The 25,245-nt window shown below is 42.0% G+C and overlaps 1 protein-coding gene across 1 annotated transcript; it reads right to left on the bottom strand.

The window, feature by feature from the left end:
- Positions 1–17,045: 17,045 nt before the first annotated feature.
- Positions 17,046–17,662, bottom strand: nur (nemuri). The gene has a single exon (XM_017181826.3). It carries the CDS (start codon positions 17,622–17,624, stop codon positions 17,103–17,105), a length of 522 nt encoding a protein of 173 aa, XP_017037315.1. The 5' UTR covers positions 17,625–17,662; the 3' UTR covers positions 17,046–17,102.
- Between the last annotated feature and the right edge of the window lie 7,583 nt (positions 17,663–25,245).

The following is a 25,245-nucleotide window of genomic DNA, read 5'->3' as shown; positions in this document are numbered from 1 at the left end:
ATTTTTAGTTTTGATTTCAGGACTTTTCCCCGCTGCCATTGTTGTTGGCAGCTTAGTTTTGGTTTTGGCCTTAGCTGCAAATATTGCAAGTTGGCCCAAAGTCACGTGCAAGTTTACAGACATTCGGTTTGGTCTGGCACTTGGCACCCGTGAAATGGTTTTCAAGAGCCAGCTACGTTGTCTTTAAATTCTAGGAAGCTGTGCAGTTGGTATCTGGTAAGTTTCGCCAAGAAGAAAGCGTTGAAAAGCTTGTATTTAAATACGATTTCATATTTTGATCTCTAAGAACAATAGCCATAATATAACTGAGGAGTTTTGATAAGGTTCTAAAGTAATTAGATTGTAGATTACAACTATCCAATTCATTTCGATAATTGTAACAAATAAATAATATTAAGGGGTTCCAATTCAAAAGAAGAGTTTATACATTCATTTTATTACAAAATAGTCTAGAAATTATTATTAAAACTAAATAGTCTAGAAACAATAACAAAAGGTACGAATATTTTTGCTCCTTATGGGAAGTTTCAATATAAAATATGTTACTATGACAACTAAAAGATATTTCAAACAATAAAACGTTTTAATTTATTGGGCATACTGTGTTTTTAAGAAGATTTATTTGGGAAACAATTTAATATGTGCTTATAAGTTTATTTTTAAGTAATTAATATAATTTTAAACGACTTAGTTTGTATTGCGTTTCTCGACTATCAATAGTAAACCAAAATAATAATTGTAAATTTTTATAAAATCCAATTAGCTGCGATCTTGCTGACAGATTAAAGAACAAGTCAAAAAGTTAACACTATATACTATATACAGGTTAATTTGAAAGCGGAACTCCACTGCCATTTAGCCCCAATCCTGTGGCGCTGCCGGGGCAAGGATGAGCTGCTCAACACCTTTTGCAGTGAATGGAGCAGAAGAAATCATATCAAGTGCTTCGGCGAACGGATATAATATATATAACAATTTTCACACAATTTTCCTAACACGTTATTTGCGCGTATTTCACATATCCTCGCTGCGTTGCTGTTGCTGTTGCTGCCAGGATGCCTGCTACTCCTGTGGCTGTAAGTGTGTGCGTGTGAATTAGCGGCAAACGGATGTTGAATTGGTTTGCCTTCGCCTCGGCGTGCCACTCAGCCGTGAAGATGTGTGCGCTCGTTTACGTATACGTACACGGGGGCTCCTTGCTGCTGTGTATGTGGAGGAGCATCTTGTGGCTGGTTTTTCCCCGTCCAATGTTGACTGCTTGTTTTTATTCCCTTTTTGAGCGCAGGATGTGCGCAGCGCAGTCCTGGCACGTTGGCGCGCTTAAATCAAAGCAATTTGCCAAGCACAATCGTGTTGTAAATTATCGCCGCAGGATTTTGTTTTATTAAACCGAGAGTTTGTGTCCGTATGTGAATATGCGATGGGATGGGTCTGTTATTGTGTTTGCGACCTGCCCGAGATTCATCGGGCGGCGTCTTGACTTGGCACTGATTGCTACTGGGATTATGCGGGGGCAAGTTTAAAGTATATAGTTCTTAGCAATCTTAAAGCATAAATACATTAAAATGAGAGCAAGGGCTTTAAGATTCTACAAGATGAGTAGAGTTTAAGTTTTATACCTATACGTATGAGATTAGGAATAAGGGAATCTAGGGACTTTGCAAAAATTAAATAAAAACATTGTCCATAAAGATTACATTTATTATCGCACTGCTTATTATTCGGTACTTCTGCTGTGTTCTTACTTTGGCAGATTTATTAATATTTACTTAGGCGCCGAATGAATAGTCAGCGGGGAATCTAACACAAAGGAAATTGAGCTCACACTGGACTATGTACATCCACTGATAAACCCAAAATCGGCTTTAGTGATTAGTGAATCTGCCTATAAATTGAAGACATTTCTCTCACTGGGAATCGGTGCCAACTAGTGAGTGGCATAGTAAAGTCTAAGTGCTAAGTGCTAATCTTCAGTACTGCAGTATCCATTAAAAAATCGTGATACCGCACTCTTTAGTAACAGATCTTTAAACAAACAAAATGAATTCGGTACAGACTGCCGTATTAAAGAAGATCACACAAACATTCGAGATTGGACAAATACTATTCAACTATGGCGCTCGGAAATACACAGAGGGATCCACTGCTGCAACTTTATATCGGGATATCCGAAAACGTTATGAAAACCTTACCACCTTATTAAGAGACGATGATGTAAATATGAATAAAGTGTTCGAAGAGATAAAAGATTTTGCTGAATACATGAAAAGTCTGGCTCCTAGTGCAATTGCAACTGACATTGACGGTGACATTAAGGAGGAAAATGAGAGAATACGTCGATTGATCATCTCGGTAAAAAATCTGATATGTGATTGCGACCCGAGTATAATAACAGCCATCGAATCTCTCAATGCAGTTACTGCGAACAGTCCCTTGTTAAAGCGCATCGGTGATATGCTAGAGCTAAAACCCAATAGCAAAAAACGGCAACGACGGGAAAAAGACGACGACGATTAAAAAGACGACGAAGCTCTTTTTCTAGAGCAACGACGATCGGCAGGGAGGTTCTACAAGATGAGTAGAGTTTAAGTTTTATATCTATAATTATGAGAATTAGAAGAGTCTAAAGTAAAATCAACAAAAATGAAATAAGGGAAACTGTTATTATCTAAGAACTTTGCAAAAATTAAATAAAAACATTGTTCATTAAGATTACATTTATTATCGCACTGCTTATTATTCGGTACTTCTGCTGTGTTTTATCATTGGCAGACTTGTTAATATTTATTTAGGCGGCGATTGAAAAGTCAGCGGGGAATCTAACACAAAGGAAATTGAGATCACACTGGACTATGTACATCCACTGATAAACCCAAAATCGGCTTTAGTGATTAGTGAATCTGCCTATAAATTGAAGACATTCCTCTCACTGGGAATCGGTGCCAACTAGTGAGTGACATAGTGAAGTCCAAGTGCTAATCTTTAGTATTGCAGTATCCATTAAAGAGACGTGATTCCGCACTCTGCAGTAACAGATCTTTAAAACAAACAAAATGGCTTCAGTACCGACTTCCCTATTAAAGAAGATCACACTAACATGTTTCGAGATTGGAGAGATACTATTCTACTTTGGCGCTCGGAAATACACAGAGGGATCCAATGCTGCAACTTTATATCGGGATATCCGGAAACTTTATCATACACTTACCATCTTATTAAGTCATGAAGTAAAGATGGATGAAGTGTTCGAAGTGATAAAGGTTTTTGCTGAATACATGAAAGTTCTGGCTCCTAGTGCGATGGTAAATGACATTGATGGTGATATTAGTATGGTTAATGAGAGAATAGGTCTATTGATCATCTCGGTAAACAATCTGGCATCTTATTGCGACCATGGCGCCTCGGTGATATGCTAAAATAATTTCTGCATCAAACATGTGTGGGAGTGATTTTACTTATCACTACCACTATCAATACCTACGACGCCCTGGACAACGAGAACGAGTAGACGAATTGGTATACATCCCTGAGCGAAAAACGGCAACAACCCGAAAAAGACGACGACGATTAAAAATACGACAAAGCTCTTTTTCTAAAGCAACGACGATCGGCAGGGAGGTTCTACAAGACGAGTAGAGTTTAAGTTTTATATCTATAATTATGAGAATTAGAAGAGTCTAAAGTAAAATCAACAAAAATTAATAAAAGGAAACAGTGTTGTTATCTAGGGACTTTGCAAAAATTAAATAAAAACATTGTCCATTATGATTACATTTATTATCGCACTGCTTATTATTCGGTACTTCTGCTGTGTTTTATCATTGGCTGACTTGTTAATATTTACTTAGGCGGCTATTGAAAAGTCAGCGGGGAATCTAACACAAAGGAAATTGAGATCACACTGGACCTTGTACATCCACTAATAAACCCAAAATCGGCTTTAGTAATTAGTGAATCTGCCTATAAGTTGAAGACATTTCACTGGGAATCGGTGCCAACTAGTGAGTGGCATAGTAAAGTCTAAGTGCTAAGTGCTAATCTTCAGTACTGCAGTATCTATTAAAAAATCGTGATACCGCACTCTTTAGTAACAGATCTTTAAAACAAACAAAATGAATTCGGTACAGACTTCCGTATTAAAGAAGATCACACAAACATGTTTCGAGATTGGACAAATACTATTCTACTATGGCGCTAGGAAATACACAGAGGGATCCACTGCTGCAACTTTATATCGGGATATCCGGAAACGTTATGAAAACCTTACCACCTTATTAAGAGACGATGATGTAAATATGAATAAAGTGTTCGAAGAGATGAAAGATTTTGCTGAATACATGAAAAGTCTGGCCCCTAGTGCAATTGCAACTGACATTGAAGGTGACATTAGTATGGATAATGAGAGAATACGTCTATTGATCATCTCGGTAAAAAATCGGATATGTCATTGCGACCCGAGTATAATAGCAGCCCAAGCATCTATGAATGAAGTTACTGCGAACAGTCCCTTGTTAAAGCGCCTCGGTGATATGCTATAACCCAATAGCAAAAAACGGCAACGACGGGAAAAAGACGACGACGATTAAAAATACGACAAAGCTCTTTTTCTAAAGCAACGACGATCGGCAGGCAGGTTCTACAAGACGAGTAGAGTTTAAGTTTTATATCTATAATTATGAGAATCAGAAGAGTCTAAAGTAAAATCAACAAAAATGAAATAAGGGAAACTGTTATTACCTAGGAACTTTGAAAAATTTAAATAAAAACATTGTTCATTAAGATTACATTTATTATCGCACTGCTTATTATTCGGTACTTCTGCTGTGTTTTATCATTGGCTGACTTGTTAATATTTACTTAGGCGGCTATTGAAAAGTCAGCGGGGAATCTAACACAAAGGAAATTGAGATGACACTGGACCATGTACATCCACTGATAAACCAAAAATCGGCTTTAGTGATTAGTGAATCTGCCTATAAATTGAAGACATTCCTCTCACTGGGAATCAGTTCCAACTTGTGAGTGACATAGTGAAGTCCAAGTGCTAATCTTCGGTATTGCAGTCTCTCTAAGTAGTATCCATTAAAGAGTCGTGATTATATTCAAATCGACCTTGTGGTTTACTACCTTAAGAAACTTCAGTTTATTCCGGCTTTCATATAGAATCACTATCTTGAATTCCTGACCTAAAATAAGGACATACATATCTGTTAATTAAGAAAATCGTATGTTTAAGTAGTGGATACAACGGCGATTGAACACAATAATCTTCGCAGTGTGTTACCTACTTAATTAGTCGATTTTTACAAGCGTCGTCAGTGAGGCTTTTCACTTATTTCCGCAACAAACATCTATTTATAAAGAAACTTTTTTATAAATAAATTATAAAGCTATTCATAAAAAACCATGAATATCAACTTGATTTTAATCAATTATTTTACAGACTTCGGGAACTATGGGAGCTAATTGGTCAAGTAATGCTAATAGCAAAGGACTTTCATCTAATGTTAGCTCTTAGCTTTATACCAATAGTTAACTTTATATTCTTATATTTAAATAATCAATCCGTGATGTTGGCTAGCTAAACATATTAATGCAATATTGTTTTAAAGTTATGAAATCGGGGAGTTGATAGCTGAAAGGTATATATACAAGATAAGAAGATATGGAAATTGACGTTCATTAGCAGTAATCCGGCCGGTCTGTGAATTTTGAAATATGGGGATCAAAAATTTCGAACGGATTCATATAATACTAAATATATATTAAAACTATATAATTTAATACAAAGGGAAAGAGAAATACATTGTTTAGGTATAACAAAACCCTAATACGGTTCTAATATTTATTTTCGGGATAATTTTGAAGTTTGAATTTAAAAAGTTCAGGATAAAATTCTGAATTGAAAAACGAACTTGAGGTTCATCAAGATTAGGAAAATTCGTATTCGATTTTTAGATAATTTTGGATTAAAATATTTAAACTTTATTCCGAATTTGGTTTTCTTTTGGCCAATCTCCGAGATAAGCAAACTGTAATTTAAGTTAGTTTTCTTTAATCTTATCACTGTCAATTTCTAGACATTTATATTATTTCGTAAAATGTTTTTTAGAGATTAAAAAGTTTGATATTTCCTATTATTTAACTTATTCGACAGATTTCGTTCAGGAAATAATCTGGCGCGAAATCGGCTAATCAGCATTGTATTTCGGCTGAACAGCTCGGCAATTTGCTGCCTTCATTGTGCCGTCACTAAAATCATTAGTCAACCTCAATGATACTCCCGACGTGATCGATTTCCCGACAGACAGCACCCCGTGTGTTTACATGCATAAATCAAAGTTGCGATAAGGTTAATACAATTGCCGCTCGCCCGCGCGGCTGCATACTTAACACCTCTTGCCGGTGTGTGCGCCGAATCAGGGAATGGATGAGTGAATGAAGAAGCTACCGGATAGACGGACAGACAGGCCGGAACGATTTAGCTGACATTCGCAACATTGTTGCCCAAACACAAGGAGCTTGACAGCCTACAACGGCAGCGACAATGGGCCGGGACAGTGTCAACGAGCGGCGGCGGCGGCAACAACCAAATGGTGTTAAAGCTGCCATCGGTGGCATTCCTGCCATTTTGCCATTTTTCGCACGTGTGCCAAAGCCCTGACAGTGAAAAGTGTGTGCGGGGCTGTGACCGTGTGTGTCGGTTCGGTTATGTGAATGATTTTTCACTTTTGCCGAAATACATTTTTATAAATTCTGACAGCGCATTTGTTGAGCTCACTGGTGTCGATGCTGCCAGCAAAGTTGATAAAAATGTTCCCCTTCTTCTCCTTGGAAATCTTTCCTGAAAGGAATATCGGGGCTTGTGTGCGCATCGTCATGGCCCATGACTTATAGGGGCTAGAAGAGCATTGATGGCGGAACAATAAGGAAGCTGAGTTACTTATTCAAGTTGATGGTGGGTCCGTTAAATTTAAAATGTCAGTACAAAACTATTAACTATAAAAATGTTTAAGTTGCACCGTTTTCGATTACTGAATTACGATCAAGACAAGCTTGAACAACATTTGGAATTCAGAAATATTTACGATAGTAATGGGCAACCATTTGAACTGTAATCCGTTTCATCAGTCTCATCTCTCAGTCAGAGGTAAACAAAATTAGCTGTCAACAGCTCCGAACAGGGCAATCCACTTTGAGTGCCACAAGCAGCGGGGATAATAAACCACATAAATATTATAACTTCATCAAGGCTCAACAGTTCTCTACCCCCACAGACGCCGGAAAGTGTTGAGGCGCCAAGATTGATGATACAAAAAGTGTGGGAGACAATGACCGACGTCCTGCAACTGCCGCGAAGACTGTTTCCGACTCGCAGCTCAAATATTTTGACCAAATTCCTCGGCCATCCACTTATCACCGGCCTATCATCGTCTCATAATGTTGACATTTTTCACACAGTTCAATGGGCATCAAAACTGGTACGTGTCTGTTGTTGTCTGACCTTATCTGTGGCTGGCAGGGGATTCAGCCATCGAAGTATCTGAGGGCTGCTGCTGCCGGGGAGATGAGAAATGGCCCGATGAATGTCCCTTTGTTTGATTGACTCGTCTTGGCCTTTGTTTCAATGACTCGAAACATCTTGATGATAACTTGTCCAAACACAGACAATGTTGATATATACAGGGCATTCTGATGTATCTAGGGAGAGGGAGCGATAGCTGGGTAGGGGCCTTGTGGGTGTGACTGGCAGAGATGAGAAGATCTTAGGGTGTCCCAAGTCAGGTAGTGTCGAGTAATAACCTTTGTAGATGAGAATAGGGTTTTACCTTTCTATTTATGTTTATAAGAAAGGTTTTATACAATTAGTGCCAGAATGAGTTATTACAAAAGAAGGTAAATATTAATAGGTAAAACGTTCCTTCTACAAAGAATTATACATCAACGTGTTCCATACTTATGTATTTTAAATGTTCTTCGCATGGCACCCCCGATAGGTTACACCCCAGGCATCTATAGTACCTCAGCACTAGTAACTGGTGGGTCTCCTTTTATTTTTTCCATTTCTTGGTTCAATGCGCGGCAAGTAGTTCAATATATTTTCGACACCATTTACTTGTCATTCAATTCCGGCGAGCGTACTTATATACATTCCTACTTATATAAGAGAACTAATGCCTGTGCTGTTCCAATCGCAATCGCATCATTAGGCAACGACGCCCGCACATCTTGCTGCGGGAGGAAAATAAAAGAAAATCCGGGAAAATTCCATTGGTCCTGTGTTGATTTGTTTGTCTGGCAATTATTATCCTTATCGCTGACACAAATCGCCATTTAATTAGTTCAATGCCTTTGTGCCATGTTTGTACTACCCATTGATTTGTTGACATTGTCTAAGTCGGGCAGGAAGTGGGACCTGGCACTCGGGCCCGGATTCCTGTGTCGATAATGGTCGAGTAGGTTAATGGGGATCACGAGTTTCTGCGGCTGACAGCTGGCAAATATTTCCTCGCAAAAGTCGCATAATTGGCTCGATTTATTTCCATAACGACCCACGCGAATATAACGCGATTTTAACCAGTTTTTCACAAAGTGGCCTGGGTCATTAAATTTAAGAAAAACGCTTTGCTAATTAAAACTTAAATCAATAATAAAATGTTGCAAAAATATGCATAATAAAAGCTATTTGAGTGGAATAAAAACCTTGAATGAGCTTAACTTTTACCTAGAGGCTTCCAGCCAATTTCAATAAATTTTACTCTTTATGTACAACACACACCGGCCATAAATCAAGGGCTTGGCCAGGGTATAAATTACAATTAAAACTGAAGCATAATTATGTTATCTGTGCAGCTCTCCGCAGAGGCAGCAGACCAACAAGTTCACAAAACATTTCCCCGGGACTCTGCGACGTGTGTGCGACCTTTGTGCGAGTATCTCACCTTTTAGAAACTATTAATTATGTCTCCATTAGACGGACACAATAGTCGAAATGTCGCAAAAGTTCTGCTGTTCGAGCACTTCGGCCCTGGGGTTCGTTGGTGCCCATAAATCTGCATAAGCTGAATCCCCAAATCTCTCTGCCGGAACATGTTGGTTGTGGCTTAATTAACATGAAAAGTGGCTGCAATTCACTGCTTCATTTGCTGTATCTGCATCTGTAGCCCGGTCACAAGGGCCATCTTAAAGACTCGGGGATCCCTTCTCGCAGTGAGCCTTCCAGATCCAAATGCACTTTCCTAAGCCGATTAAATCAGCGCTAATGCGATTAGCTTTTATCACTTAAAGTGCATTTATACCAGCTCTAAAGTCAGGACTTTATATGAGAAATATTTCAAGGAATATTTTAGCATTGCTTGAAATTGCTTTAAGGCTGAAATCAATGTCAGCTCTACTATTGTATTTTTTTTTAATATAATTTAATAGTTTTCTGAACGGTCTTTACCATATCCGTTCTTGGCCGATATCTGTTGGCTGAGTATTTTATAGCTCAACTTTCGCCTGGACACTTCCTGCCCCTGTTAGACTCATATTCGCATGCATCCTTCGGTTTGTTTTCACTACAATTTTCTTCGTTGTTCTACACAATTAACAGCCATTCTCATTCTCACCCCGTCGTGTCCTTGCATCCTGGACGCTTCGCCTTTGGCCTGCTTGTTTGTTTGTTTGTTTGCGGGTCCTCTCCGTTTGCTGGCTTGTTTGTCCTGTAGTTGCCGGTGGGCGTGGCTCATTGTAATATGCGTTTTAGATTGTAGGCGCTGTGTGGCGCTCTGGGGTCCTGTTTCAGCCACACTCTCATGTTCTTGGCATGACCCGACCTCTGATCTCCCCCAGCCGTCCTGCTATTCGCTGGGTTCCTATGACTGTGACTTGCATAATGAGTAGCATGTTTGTCGAAGGCCATTGAGGCCTGGCTTTGGACCACATCGTTACTCCCAACAATTGAAAACGTTTAAGGGAATGACGTGTGGAGGATGAAACGTCTGAAGATGCAGTTTCAAAGGACGATGGGTTAGCGTGGCTATTTGTGAGCGAGGTTAGCACGTTATGCGGTCGAAATCGGTTTTGATTAACCCGAGTTATGTTGAAGCTTAGCCAATAATATTTAAAATTCTCTTAAATTCTTTATTAAAATTACCTATGGAAAATATATATTGGTAAGAAAAGGAACCATGATAAGATATCAACCAACACTCCACTCATCCGATTAGCACTCAAACTTTTAAGCAACTCCGTTGTTTCTGGCACAACAGATGGAGTGGAGAGTCCAGATTCTCTCCTTGTGATTCAATCTGTGGGGTGTAATTTCCCGATTCCTTACATGCAATTCAAGTGACAACAAATGAATTGAAAAAAGCTGGCATTCGGGCAGATCACTATTAGAGCTATCAACAGCAGTTGCCATTTCTGGGGGAGCAGCAACAAATGATTTAGAAAATGATTTATGGCACATTCATCTAATTACCAGGACCCGCAGAGTGGCCGGGACCCAGGAGCATCCAGCAAAAAGGACCTGGACCCGGACCCGGACCCGGACCCTGACCAGAGCCAGACTCCTGATGACAATTGTGTCCCATTTGTAGCCAATGTTTCTGCTGTATGTCCGTAGTGGGGGGTGTGGCTCGGGTGTGGCATGAGTGTGTTTGTCAGCAACATCATTGCTGACATTAATGACGCATTCCATCAGTCAGAGTCGAGTAATGTGGCTGGCGCTGGGGCGGCTCTTCGAAGCCTTTTTCCGCGTTTGCGATGCAGCGCATCAATCGTCATCAGTTGCGAGTTTTGCGGCTGTAAAATGGGGCTCGTATTAGTATCGCATCAATTATAATTTCCGGCTGACAGGCGAATATGCGTTTAAGCTCCCAGATTTGTTGCAATTCCTTCGTCTGCCCCTCCGATTGCCAGTGTGGGTTGCCCCGCCTGTGATTGACGTCGGTGCGTTTGTGATCCTGAGGTAACCATTTCCACTTCCACAATTCGAATTTAATTTACGTCGCCGGCACGTGGAAAAAACGTCAGCTCTATGATGACATGTTTTTGTTTTTATTTATTGATTTACCATTATGTGTGGCTTTGTCGTTAGCTCGTTGGTGGGGGTGTGGCCTGTGTCCCTTGTCCAATGGGATATGTTTCGACTAATGATTGTTTTTGGGTAACATGGAGAAATGATTATACGGGCCATGCGTCTGGCTGATAAACTGTTCTATAGCTTCACGGTCAGGTAATTGTTTAATAATAAAACACAATAGGAAAGTATGTGAGACTTCATTCATAAATATTGAAAGCTACATACATTGTAGCATCCATACTTCCTTTAATAAATACCAAACCCTAATTGTATATTGCTGTTTAAGCTATAGAAAAATAACTTGTTCTTCAAATATGACTTGAAGGAGTCTCTGCTTAAAGTCAAAATCGTTCTTAGGGCATAAATCGAAGTCCTCTACCAATACTTCGAGCAATCATCTGCCCAAACCGAATCCGAGACAGGAACAAATCAAAAACTAATTCCAGCTCACCAAAAGAAACATCCTTGAACAAACCAAGAACAGGATTTCAAAGCATTTCAATGCCGCCGGCATGTGGCTGTGGTGGCATGCGCCTTTCTCCTCGCCGCCCTGGCATCTGTCAGAAAAATAAACAAAACTGCAAATTTTATCGTGGGGAACGTTTATGCACAAATTGCTTCCAGGTTTTAGCGCTGTCGTGTCTGTCGCCTTATCGAATTTCAGGACAAGGATGCTGCAGACTCTAACTCGGAGCAGGACTCTGGTGGATCCTGGATTCCGCGGCAAGGGCTCCGTGGCGGAGTAAAGTTTTCCTGCTCAAGGCGTAAAATGAAATCGACAGTAATTTGTGTTTATCTGTCTCCCTCTGACGCAGTGCGTACGTCTGTCGGAATAACAATTGTGACAACTTCTGCCGGCTCCTGCGAGTATGTGGCGAAAAGTTGAACAACAGGAAATTACTTTAATTCGAAAAGTTGACTTTATCAAACTATGATATCTAAACGGCGGCTGGTGTTAATGTGGGCGACAAATATTGTGTCCCCGACTCAAGTTCAATAAGCCGGCTTCATCATATTGTCGAGTCGCAGGACGGCAAGGGAGAGCTGCGGGAGCTGAAGCTCCGGCAGCAGCCCTTAAGACGCTTTGATGGCGCATAAGTAAGGGCCAATGAATTATTCATGTGCTATTTATACAAAATCGAAATGATAATCGTTCACTTTAGCATTTAAATCAGTTCATTTTGCCGGCCGCTGGGGGCAGCACAGTTCCATCCTTCCTTCGATTGGAAGTCAACCTGACGTGGCTCCTGGCTCAAGGCTACGACAAATTTACATCTGAATAGGTATTACTTGGTTAATTTATGGGGAAAGGTGTCTGAAATATACGCCTAATATAAAACATTATTATTCGCAATGAAGTAAGAGTTTTTATCTTCAGTTTTCTTAAACATACAATTATGTTAAATCTTTAAAAAATACGAAATGAACTGAACTGGATCCTCAAATGAAAAATTGTTAAGAATAATCTGTAATAAATTATAAATATGTATGTATATTAAAGAAAAGACTTCCTGCTGTTTGGAGTTCTTACAATAACCGAAGCCACCATGTTGTTTCGCTTTACTGAGTAATTCGGGGATTTACAATAATTAACAGCACAGCTCTCTGTTATTCATTTTCGTTCGGATACATTACAGGGAAGAAATCGATTTGTTCTATATAGATATAGGGTATAGAAACCTGTAACAGTGAATCGAGAAACAACCTCTGAATATTGTTTGTACTTAGTCCAAAGGTTTTCTAATAGTTTGAATACCGCGAAACCCATCAGTCAGCTGCCACTTGGCATATGTGCTTTTTTTCCCAGCCACTTGCTCCTCGATTTGCTCATGAAAACTCAGCTGCTGTATGCCAATTGACATTTATGGCTTGTGCAAGCATGCAAATCCGACGATAACACGCCTCACCACACGCCAATGTGTGTTGGAGAGCCTAAAAAAGGCTGAAAAAAAACCCGGGTGGCACTTGAGCGACGGGGTGTGAAGTGAGTGCGGGCCTCAAGTTCCTATCTGCGCTTATTCATAACTGCAATTGCAACTCGTCCTTCGTCCTTCGTCCTTTGCCTCCTCCAGCGAGCCACACTCACGCATTGGCAAGCTGTCGAGCATGAATTTTTCTGTTAAATTGTCTTGTTGAAAGAAAATCGCACACACTTAATGCCTTGGCAGGGGATAAACCCGATTTGCATGTCACCGCCAATGTCAGCAGCGGAGTTGGAGCTGGAGTCGAAGGTGGGGCTGCTTGAAAGCAACTTGCATAGCTGGAATGCATTTTCCAACTGACAGTTGATAAACGACGTGCACTCAGTTCTTAGATTGTCAAGCTCACACACACACACACCACTGGGTGTGGTGTGGCAGGAAACCCAGAAATGGCAAGCCGGTGCTCGAATGAGTGGAGCACACATTCTCCGTATTATTTCAATTCGCGATGAGTGCTGGGTGCCGGGTGCTGCGGGTGAGTGATGATTGTCAGACAAACTCCGACTCCACTACAGCTCCAGCTCCCGGCTCAAACTCCACTTCGGCCCACTTGGCAGGAACGGTTGCTGGGCTTATCGCACACTTGTTGCCCGGCTTTGCATAATTTATGATCTTTGCCGTAATTGCTCTATTTTATGTCTCCAGGCAGCTTGGATTTAAAGGAACAGCCAGCCCCCCGCACTTGTGCCCACTCTCCGGGCTCTTATCTAGGCGGCGGGACACAGGACTTGGCCGCGGCAAAGACTTTGGCACTTAAGCCCTTTAAAATTTATGTCAAATGCATTTGTAAAATACGGCAATCGTACGAGTGGTTAAACCGATTTCTATGCCATTTAAAATGCACAGTGTTTCCAATACGGTTTAAAATGATTGAATTTGCCTTTACAGGGCAAGTTCTTAGTAGTTTTAAGTCATGTCTTTGCCTTAATTGTCTCCCTTCTCAAAGAAGTATTAAATATATTTACTTTCTAAAATTTTCCATCAATTTATTTGCAATTTAACTTAAAATGGGAAGAGTTCAGACTTTAATTAAACCAATAAAGTTATTTTTGGCTATCAATATTCTGCTACCTTTGAGTCCTGCTATTTGAAAACGTCCCAATGTGCCGCAGCAACGTCGATTGTGAAGGACGAGGGCAAATACGGAATGTGGCAACAGCGAAAAAATCTTGGAGCATTTTTGTGCAGTTGGTCGTGGGAAGTATTCGTGCTCCGAAAATGTAATTTCAGAGCACGTTGGTGGTCCCAAGTCTTGCTCCTTTCTTTGTTCTCCGCGGCAGCTCTTCGACCACATATGCATATAAGTTGCAAATTCTACAAAATGGCGACAGCGGCCCCATTGCCTTCCCTCGATATGTGTTGTCTTTATCAGTTTCGCCATCGCCGCCGATGTCGTCTTTGTTCGCCATTTCGTTGGGGGACTCTGGCTTTCAGCTCGGCTCTTATAGAAAACACATTTGCGACATTTTGGCCGGTAAGCACTAGGAGGTAGGGAGAGCCTTAGCTCAGGTCGGTCTTTCATCTTTTATCTTATGCAAATAACGCTGGCTGCATGCAGAAGTACCTGACGCCACTCGAATGGCAGGTGAACCTCCGCAGATAGGCAGGTGTGTGCACTATTTGCACACGAGATAGTGCGCCCCGAAAATTTGGTCACGAAGTGCTGAAAATATTTGCGGGCATTAAACAAGGTACGGAGGCACGAAGGTGGAGTTGTGGGCCAAAGGCGGGATCGCTCTTTAAATTCCCATTTTTATATCGGGACGTTGCAAAAACATTTCACATGCATATGCCGCAAATCAATACGCACCTCGATACAAATATTCCACTGCCACACACAACGTAAACTCGTGTGTTGTGCAAATAAAATGGCACCAACGAGCACGCACCATATTGTATTTATGTAAATTTATTTCCGTTACATTTCCGCCGCTCAATTGAAAATCGGCAAGTGATTTCCCATTTTTCTGTCTCTCCAGCCAATATTTCCTCAGCTGTAGTTGTGTGCCCAAGCAGGAGTCGGCTCCAAAAAGTATTTAATATAAAAGAAAAACGGCAAATTTTCGTTCTCGTAGGCTTCGAGGTCGATCTGAATAAAAGATGTTCCTGCCCAACTTGCTTGGATTTGTATTATGGTCCATTCAAGGAAGTCAATTGAGCAGAGAACCGTTATAGAATATTAAATTCTCAAATATTGAAAGATTTCGGAGCCGCTTTTTGGCTCTTGACTTGTGATTTAAGTTTTGAGACATTGGTTTTGTAAAGTCCAGCCAGTCGGGGAGGGAAAGAGGCCTAATATCAATAGTTCCTAAGGCAGCTAAGTTAAATATTTTTCAAGTGAGGTATGCTTATAAGATATATATATTAATATCCTCCTAACTTAACTTAACTTTTCCTTATTCAAATGTCTTGTGTTAAATTTAGCAGGCTTAAGAAATTGCTTATGCACATACTCTTAACAAAATATCTATTAGATTCTTTTGGCTGTAATAATTAGATCCATTACGATAATAAGGTCAGTTGCAGCCAATGTATTCAGCTGACTTTAAATTTGTCTATTGTTCAGTTTTCACGTACGTCAGGCTGATAATAAATGAGACCAGTCCGTGGACAAATAATGATAATAATTATGCTCTCATTTGAACTCGGCCCTCGCTGTTCGTTATTCGTTTAAAAGTTTAATTTAATTTGGTTTCAAACAGCTTTCTTTGCGCAGTAAAGGCGGGCGGGAGGCGGGGAAAAGATGTATGTAAAGTAGAGCAGCCAATTTAATTTCCTTTTGGCTTATTGTCCTATCTAAATTGTTTGGCTCTTTTGGCTTTTGTTGCTGCTAAAAGCCAAACAATGGCCGTCTATTGTTTGCCGAACAAACTCAGACAAAGGGCAAACTTTTGTCTCCACTCCGGAGTCGCTTAGTGAATTCCAATTTATATGGACACATGTTGCAGATGCAAAGGAAATTACAGAGTTCTCACTGCACATTTCGCATGGCACTGGCTTAATTTAACGTAAAAAGAAAGCCGGTATCGAATCATCTGCGCCTCATAGCTCATTATCTGCGTCCTCTGTCAGACACCAGACAATGGAGCACTCCCCTCAAAATGTGCACTGCGTTGTTGTGCCGATGCCATTCCTGCCCATGGGTTTAATTTCCTGCAGGCCGCAAACTATTTGTGGCATAATGTGACCCGCTGACGAACTCAAATACCATTTACCATTCACCATATTCGGGCCGTCCTACACTCGGACAAACCCATACGTTGGGCGACTTGTCGGCCTGGGGGCAAAGTTTACGCCACCAGATGCAGTGGCTGGCACTGCTCATCGTGTTGCACCAAATGTTGTCTAATAATCCCAGAATTTACCCGAACTTGGTGGCCACAAACTTTGGACCGACTGCAGCACAATGCCAAGGAAGTTTGGCAGAGTGTAGCTCGGCCGAAAAGGCCGTCCGAGCCCGAGGATGTGGCAACAGCCCGGCAACATTGGCACATTCATCATTTTCGGGCCTGGCGCCATGGCCCAGGATCACATCCAGCATCCACTATCCAGCAGGAGACAGCAGCTGTCGCCGCGGCAACTTCTTGTCACATGTCACGTTGCCGGGCTGCCTTCAGCAAGGAAACAGGACGTTGCGAAGAATGTGAGAGGCGCCTGACACTCTGCATCCTTTTGGAATTTTTCGCAGGCAGTTGAAAGTTTTTGGGAATAAAGGAAGAACTTAAAGCGCCGCTTCACCACAACACTAAACTTTAGCAGACTGAGGAAATTATGTAAGACGTGCTTTATCTTCACTATTATATATTATATGTTTTAGTTAAGAGCTAACTGACATCAAAGAGCATCGAACTATATAGTTCTTTCCTAAAATCCTTCATATTTTATGTGAATTCCTGAAATTGGAAAATAATAGCCCAAGCTCTAAAGAAAGCAGACACATTTTTGTAGATTTTTTTTATATTATATTTATTTTTTGTTATTCAGCGGATCATATATTACAGTTCTGTATCGAGTCCTTAGTCGGGCGGGTTTGTGATTATTGCATGGAATTCTTAGGCCTTGTTGCCCTTGCCGGAGCGCCTCTTGATGGAAGTGCGCCTTCGAGCACCGGCACGACCGCGACGGCCTCCACGACGTCCACCGCGCCTGCGTCCTCCGCGGCGACCTCCACGGCGACCTCCACGGCGACCACGGCGACCTCCACGGCGACCACGACGACCGCCGCGACGACGACCGGCACGAACAATGCGGCGGGCACGGGCATCATCCTTGTTGGGCCGCACAATGGTGTCCTTGTCGTTGGTGGTGGTGTCTTTGTTCTGCTTGTTGTCGGTGCCGACGGCGGCATCCTCGCTGCGACCCTCCAGCTCGCTCCTGTCTTCCTCCTGCTCCTGGCGCTCGAGTTCCTGCTCCTTCTCCTGTTCCTGGGCGGCCAGCTCGGACTCCTCCTTGGCGACCAGCTCAGAGTCGCGGCGTGAGCTGAGCACTCGGCTACGTTGGGCCGCCGCCTCGCTGGTGGCCACCAGGCAGCAGAGCGCCGCCAGGGCGAATATGAGGGAGTACTTGGCTGCCATGTTCTGATCGGTTCAAACTGTTGCTTGTGGAAGGCCGAAAGTGGTTGTGATGCTTTCGAGGTGCACTGCCCTGGGTTTTATACCCACTAAAGATCTGCTAGAACCCTATTGAAGAACTCCAGTAAGCTCCATGGGCATCTGTTCAAATGTTTTCCCATTGCAAGATGTTGCTACACACACCTGCCGGTGTATACCTGCCAGTTTCCACCCATTCCCTGGCCCGTTTCAGCTGTGTTTGCCGCCCCCCACCCCCACCGTATCGATGCTGTTCGGCTATTAATTTGATCTTTTGTTTGCCCTTTCGCCTTTCAACTGCATCGCATTTTCCGGCTCCTCTGCTTACGCTTCATTTCCTTACAAATTGCTTGCCCTCCGGCTGGCTTCCTCCGTTCCGTCCGCAAATAATTGGTTTCGACTGGTGCCCTAACCATGTGCTAACCCGTTGGTCCGCCGGTCCATTGGTCCGCTAGCCCCGCTGGCCAGACGGGAAATATCATTTAAAAAGAATAAACGTAAATAATCGAATTGTGCACAAAAGCGTTTTAGCTGCGCTTTCGTTTGATTTAGCCGAGCACGGTTCCAGGACGCTTTCCCCTCTGGCTGTGTTGGTAATTCCACAGGGATTCCGTCTGTGGAGCTTCCTGAATCTGCACTGCAACAACTTGAAAGAGGGCAGAGGAACATGAACAATAATTAGTTGTAATTGTAATAATAAAGTCTGATATTTCAGTCATTCTGTTATTTATTTAATGTAAAAACAATCAACCAAAATCGAATCAAGAAATTGCTTAAAATTGATTCTTTATTGTCATTATGTTGGGATTTATTAAGTATTTTAATTAAGCTATCGACAAGTGTATCCTCATTTCATGTGTTTAAATATAATTTTAAAAAACTTTCCCTCAAATTTTCCGCACTGTACTCCACTCCACGTAGACCACTTACAGTCCGCGACTTTCAAAAAGTGCAGAGCAAACAGCTTGAAGCGATTTAGTTGCGCGTTTAAATGAATTACAAATTTGCGCTCTGCCAGGAGCTGGCTATGTGGGCGGAGCAGGAACAGGAGCAGAAGGCTATATATGTGTTTATCTTTGGATATCGGGGATATTTCGGGCAACTTGCCAGCAATCAAACATATTTATTGCGCTTAAACGCTTTACCAATAATTTCTGCTTCGGCAGCTGTTGGCGGAACCGGAAGACGGCAGCGTGGCAGCGCCGAGGAAGTGAAGGTGGAGCACGTGCCGCCGGAAATCACGTGGCCGACATTTGTCGAAATGATTTTCAATTACTCGGCCTAAACAGCTGCCGAGAATGAGCTTAACAATTTCTTAAAAACTTTAAATTGATGAGGGCTGTGACATGCGTTCAGAATTTGAACCATGCAGTGTATTTATTGGAACAAATCGATCTGGGATTTGCAGAATTCCTGTATGGGAATGTGCTTGAAAAACTAATTAAAAAGCGCTTAGTATGTAAGCACGGGATTTTCAATTTCACTCAACAAAAGAGGGCTCGCATGTCCCACTGATAGTGACCGGATGTCCTTGTGGCGACGAGCTGCATTGTCGGCCACAGCGGACAGGTCGCCAGCAATTTCATGGTCATGACTGCAGGGAAAGGGAAACACACATACGTATTCCTGGCCTAAGGTCTCGACGGAATACACAGCAAGAAAAAGAGCAGATTGTGTATACCGTTTTCTAATCTTTATACTTTATTAAACGCCTTAAAGTTAGGCAAATTTATTTGGTAACTGCAACTAAATAATACTGACACAAGTCAGTGCCGGTCCCAGATCGCAGATCACCACTTGGCTGGCTCAAGAACGTCTGAGATGGGAAATCACTGGCTCCAGGCCACGCTCTGACAGCTGAGCCAAGCCAGTACTCTTTCGACCTTTCCACATTCGCCCAAGTTATTTGACTTTCTCCGGGTGCCCACAAAGGCCCCGAGCAGCAAAAGGGCAAACATGGGGGCCGGGCGACAGTTGCTGGCCCCTTTTTCTGGAGCCTTGTTGCCAAAACACTGTACTACTCTGGCTTGTGCCATTGTCTCACACGGCGATTCCCCCTTCAGGACCAGGCTCTGCCGTGTGCAGCTGGGGGCCAAGAGCGTGTCAGAGTTTGCATTAGAGCCTGACATGCCTGCAGGGAAAAAGGCAGGAACAGGACGGAAAAAACGCACTTGAATCTTAAAAATCGACCAGGAACAGAAACAATTTCCCAGCTGTGGCAGTAAAAGTTCTGATTTTGAGTTGAAATATAAATAAATTAAGGTCTTTCTTCCGTCATCTTCAGATTTATAAGCTGAAATAAGTTTTTAATCAAATTTAGATTTTATAAAATACATATCCCAGGTAATAGCTAAGCACTTTACCGTTTTTTATAGCACACATAAAACCTAAACCTTTAATTTTACTTTTTTTCTTTACGTGTGCCAGGCAGCCAAGTAGGTAAAGGCCATTGATGTGTGCTGGTTGTTGTCTCGAGTTGATTGAGTTTTATGCACAGTTTACTCCCTCTCCAGCTTCGCAGTGTCGCCTAATAGCCAGCGGGCTAAGCACACGTGCTGTACATCCTTAATTTGACTGACGAGCTGGGGGCTCCAGCTCCCAAATCCCAGCTCCCAACTTCCTCACCACCAGGAGTTTCCCATATTTTTAGCCAACTTTAAAGCAAAGAACTGTCGTCTAAGCTGGGAGCGAAGAGTGTGTGTGCAACTTAAACTTGGCCAAGTGCTTGCGAATGGAATCCTGTGCCGGCAGCCCACTTGTAGGTACTTCAGCGTCATCGTGGCTCATTGTAGTCTGCTCTCTGCTCTCGGTGCTCACCTTTATTTGCTCAACGATTTATTTATTCAAAAGCACAACAATTTCGCAAATCTCTCTCTTTTCTATATATTGGTGTGTTTATTTATTTATCTGGCTTTTAGCTAAACTTTGAGTCTGGTCTTTTGTGCCAAGTTCCGTTTCAATGGGCTCAGCTCGAGTCGTACTTTTGGGCCATTCATGCTCTGTCTGGCATAATGTGTTCCCCCGGATTCCTTGGTCTTTCGCTCCCGACTTGTTAGCAAGTCATTGCTTCTATTTGACGTCATTATAATCCGGGGAGCAAACATACTAGCAGGGAGCCGAGCGCCACAGTCTATGCAGATAATGTCCGTGGATTTCTGCTGCTGCTGGAGGAGTAATTCAAAATTTGATTGAAAACAGGCCGGAGGAGGGGGGGACCGAAAAAAAAGTGCATATTTTATTCAGCAGAAGCCTTTCCTGTCGCCAAATAATCGATATTTCCCCCTGCCCAGCCACCGCATTTGCACTTTTACTTCCCTCGCTAAGCCAAGCCCGAGCAACACTTTCAAGTCGGCTTCAATTACACAGCCTTGACAGCCCAGCCCAGCCCGGTGCTCCGGCTGGAAGAGCAAATAAGTGCTTTTCTATTTGCCATCGCCTTTTGTGCAAATTCTCGGCGCTTATGCAAAAGACGACGGCGCCCATTATGCAAGGTAATCGAAGCGCAAAGACCGAGTTGCTGGCCCAGAATCTTCTACTCTGTTTCCCGTCGCTGTCAGTGGCGAAGGCACCGATTCGGATTTCGAATGGACTTTTCCGGACCAACGGCCAAGGCCAGAGCCATTTAATGCATGCGGGGATGAAGACCTAACCGAAAACCAAGTTCACCACATCGACCCTCACCCAATGGCCCCTGGAATTAGGCAACAAAAATTATGATTATGATGTGTTCATTGTTTTTATGCGGCGCTCTTTTCCGCTGGGGCAATTTGCCATACTCATACTGCGTGTGTAACAGACAAGCGTGTGTACATTTCGACGCAGGCACACGTGTAACTCGTACTTGGCAAGTGCTTACAAATCGTCTTTTGCTCTTTTCTCGATACCCTGTAATGTGGGGGTATAAGGGAAGAGCCAGCAGGAATCCAAAACCTCTAAAAGTGTTAAAAACAACGAAAGGCATTAATAAACACTTGTTCTTTCTGCTTGAGTTTATTTTATAAGGACTGCTAATATATTATTTATATAAATCTTAGCAGTAAGTATTATATTTGGGGGTAAAATGAAAAAGCGAGCAGAAACGATGATTAGAAACTAAATGTTTTATTCATGATTACTCTAATATTTAGTTATAATATTTTTGTAAATCCTTATAAATATGGTATTGTTTTGTATATTTTTGGATTTTCAATTATAGGGTACTAAGCCAGTCCACCCAGGGCAAGCCTATAAGATTCCATATGTTGTTTTTGTGTTTTGGCACCCGAGTTTTGTTTACATTTCGTGCTGCTAATCACATGCAAATCCTTTTAAGTCGCAATGACTTTGTGACTTGAGCGCATAATAAGCTCATTTGCAATAGAAATAAGTACACCCGCCGACATCCGCGTGTGTGCGTGTGTGGTGTTGGGGGTGTGGGGTTTGGCGAGAACAATATGATTCTGTTTGTGTTTCGAAATAGCTGCAGGTTATTTGGCGGGACCTTTTTTGCAACTCTGTTGTTGGCATTCACGAGGAGTCCCTGCGTGGAAACTCTGGCTTTTATTTATGCTCCTTCGGTGTGTGTGTGAGGGTGCTTCTCCTACGCACACCCATACGTTGGCATATTAAAATATGAATCTAATGTTCATTTTATACGCGTAATTTACGCTGTGAGGCATTTTAAGTGAGGCGCGCAAGCTTCATTTGCACTCGTCCTGGCAGGAAACTGATGAAACTCCGGGGCCAGAACCTCCTCGTCTGCTGGGTGAGAATAATGTTTATGGCAGACTTGCAGGCTTTAATTCCAACAAATTCCCAGTAACTTGAAGAACTCAATATGGCCAATTATTTAATAAATTAATATGCATGCGTTAGCAGTAAATCAGCATTTTTACTTTACTGGCAATTAGAAATAATAATTTAATTTAATTGGCACCGTGCGATTCCCATCCACTACATTATGCGGTGCGTTAAATTTAATAAAAGCTCGCAGCTACATGGCATTTAATTTGAAATATATATGATTTATGTGGCATCGGCGGAATCCTTTCAGGCAGTCGCCCCCACATATGTTTGCCCCGCCAATTTGCGACGCTCTTGAAATGCCAGCTAATTTATTAGCCAACTCCCCAGTGCCCGCGGGCAGCACCTTTAAAATGTTGTAATAAATGTCACACATGCCACGACAGCCAGCCCAGCAAGTTATGGCCACGCATTTGTCACACTCGCTCGGCGGCGGCCAAAAAGGCTGAAAAAGTTCGAGTGCAAACGAATCGGAGTGAAAGAACACAAATAAATACGATAAATAAAAATATTTTTAATTAAAATTCCAAATAAGGAGGGCACACGGTTGAGCATTCACGGCAGCTACAGAAGTGTAATTCTCAAGAATAATAACGCTGCGAATTCGCTTTAATTTCAATTGAGCTCAATATTCATTTAGATATTTAATAATTGTCTATTTTATTACATTTCTTTCTCTCTTACTTTAAAGTATGATGTGGCTATCATATCATATTTAATAAATATGATATTTATTTATTATTATTATTATTTATCGAAGGAGTTTTTATAACCTCTAAAAATGTGTCTAAAAGTATGCAATACTTTTTCGAGATGCCTTAGTTTAGTTCTTAAAATATTCATTATTCTATATTAAAAAAGAAATTGCAGAGTATCAAGCAGAAGCATTAAATGATAAAATGCTTAGACGGCGCCAAGTAAATTTTCATTAATTTCATTTTCGGAACATAAATGAATCAAATTTTCTTCAAATGGGAAATTAAAATGGAATGCGCGAGCGAACGAAGCTGCCAATTATAAGCAAGTGAAATTTATGGCTCAAATTTATTTGTTTTCATTTTCCCGTTTTTGTTTTGTGCGAATTTAAATGAACATTTGAGCGTTTTTCCCAGCACGTTTCGTTCTGCTGGCTGAGTTCGGGGTGGCCTTCGCTGGGAAGGAAAAAAAAAATTGCCGCCGTTTCTCTTCGATTGTTGCAGCAGCTGTTGCACTTCGGGCGCTGATTATATAGTTTTCGCTCCGATATCGGACGGCTGTCGTAAAAGTCAATCTCATTTGGACATGCTTTGACCCTTTTTATATCCGCAGGCAGCCTCCTCTGATCCTTTCGCACATATGTGCCAGGGCGTATATATGTTACATACAACTTAATCGCAGCATTTTCATAAAATTTTATTGAATTTAAAAACGAAGCCCAGCTACTTGGGCAAATATCATTTATTTTATTGTTCAATTCCGGACTAAAGTATTTCTTAGCTCCACGTCCTCTCGTCCAGAACTTGGGCAGGATGTGGTTGTTTGTGTCCGGCTTTGATTTCCCGACGACCGTCCGCCGGCGACTGGCAGCTGTGCCATAAAAACTAAGGCTTGGTCTCGGGGCCCATATCCTTCTCTGTTTGTGGCACTTTGGCCCATTCGTAATGAATGTTTATTGCACCGGACATGTACATGTTTTTGCTCTCCGTCCACCCATCGCCCTTGTGATATCTCCTTCTTGGCTGCTCCTCTGTTTTTCCAGTCGTTTCTGGTCAACAAGACTGCGTAATTGCTTTTGGTTTCTCCTGCTTGCACTGGCATTGTTGTCTTAACGATTCTCCAATTGAGGAGTCAGTCTTGAGGAGCAGGCGGAAAGGCAGCAATTTGTACGACAACATCGGCAGAGCTCCCTGGCGATTATGTTTCCAGCATCCAGATAAGTAGATGTTTACCTTTGGCCAATAGAATCCTCTAGTTTGTCAATTCCCTGCTGACTTGAGCCAAGGCAAAGACTCGAGACTCACTTTGTTTGCAACTCTACAATTCGAATGCAATTCGGAACGAAAAGCTGTATTCTTAAACTTGTAAAATCCTGTGAAAAGCTATAATTTCCCGAATAAATACCTACAATATATATGTACATATGAGTTCGATAAGTGTTTGCCGTGGAATCTGGACGACGTAAACAAGTGCTTAGGAACTATCCAGGCGGCATATGTAACATTTTAATAATCATAAAAGCCAACAGCAAAAGCCAAAACGCCAACAAAAGAGCCCACAACACAATCTGGTTAAATAAGAATAAACGTGGCCACATATTAAAAAGCCAAGCCAGCCCGAAGTTCGTCGATGATGAGGACGGGCGTCAAAGGAGCCGGCTGGGAGGAGCGAGTCCTTGGCGAAAGTAAGTCATTGTTATGCATGACGCCAACTGCCAACTGCCAACTGCGAGAGCCAAAGCCAAGTCGAGGGTTGTGATTTCCATAAACAGCAACAACAAGTGCGGACTGCTGGCAGGAGAAAATATTAAAGATTCTGAAAACCATAATCTTATTGACGTGATAGGATTACACTTTGCTAAGTGAATTAATAAAGTATGCGAGTCTGCGGAGCTGGCAAGGCCGGGGAGAGTGGCCAACTACTTAGGGCGACCCACTCAATATGATATGCACACAATATTGTGGTCGAAAAACGGTCGAACGGGGCAGCGGCATAATAAGTGCGGCTCTGGAACGTGGCCTGATTCCTGACAAGGATGAGGATGAGCGAGGAAACTTTCGCAGTTCTCAACTTTCTGCCAAGTTGCCCACGCGACGTTATTAACATAATTTATCACGACAGCGACACC

This window comes from Drosophila kikkawai, chromosome 2R (assembly GCF_030179895.1).
Source record: "Drosophila kikkawai strain 14028-0561.14 chromosome 2R, DkikHiC1v2, whole genome shotgun sequence".
NCBI classification, from domain to species: domain Eukaryota; kingdom Metazoa; phylum Arthropoda; class Insecta; order Diptera; family Drosophilidae; genus Drosophila; species Drosophila kikkawai.
This window is presented reverse-complemented; position numbering and strand designations above follow the sequence as displayed.

Excerpts from the sequence above, each read along its gene's own strand:
- nur (XM_017181826.3), bottom strand. The coding sequence starts at position 17,624 with ATGGCAGCCAAGTACTCCCTCATATTCGCCCTGGCGGCGCTCTGCTGC.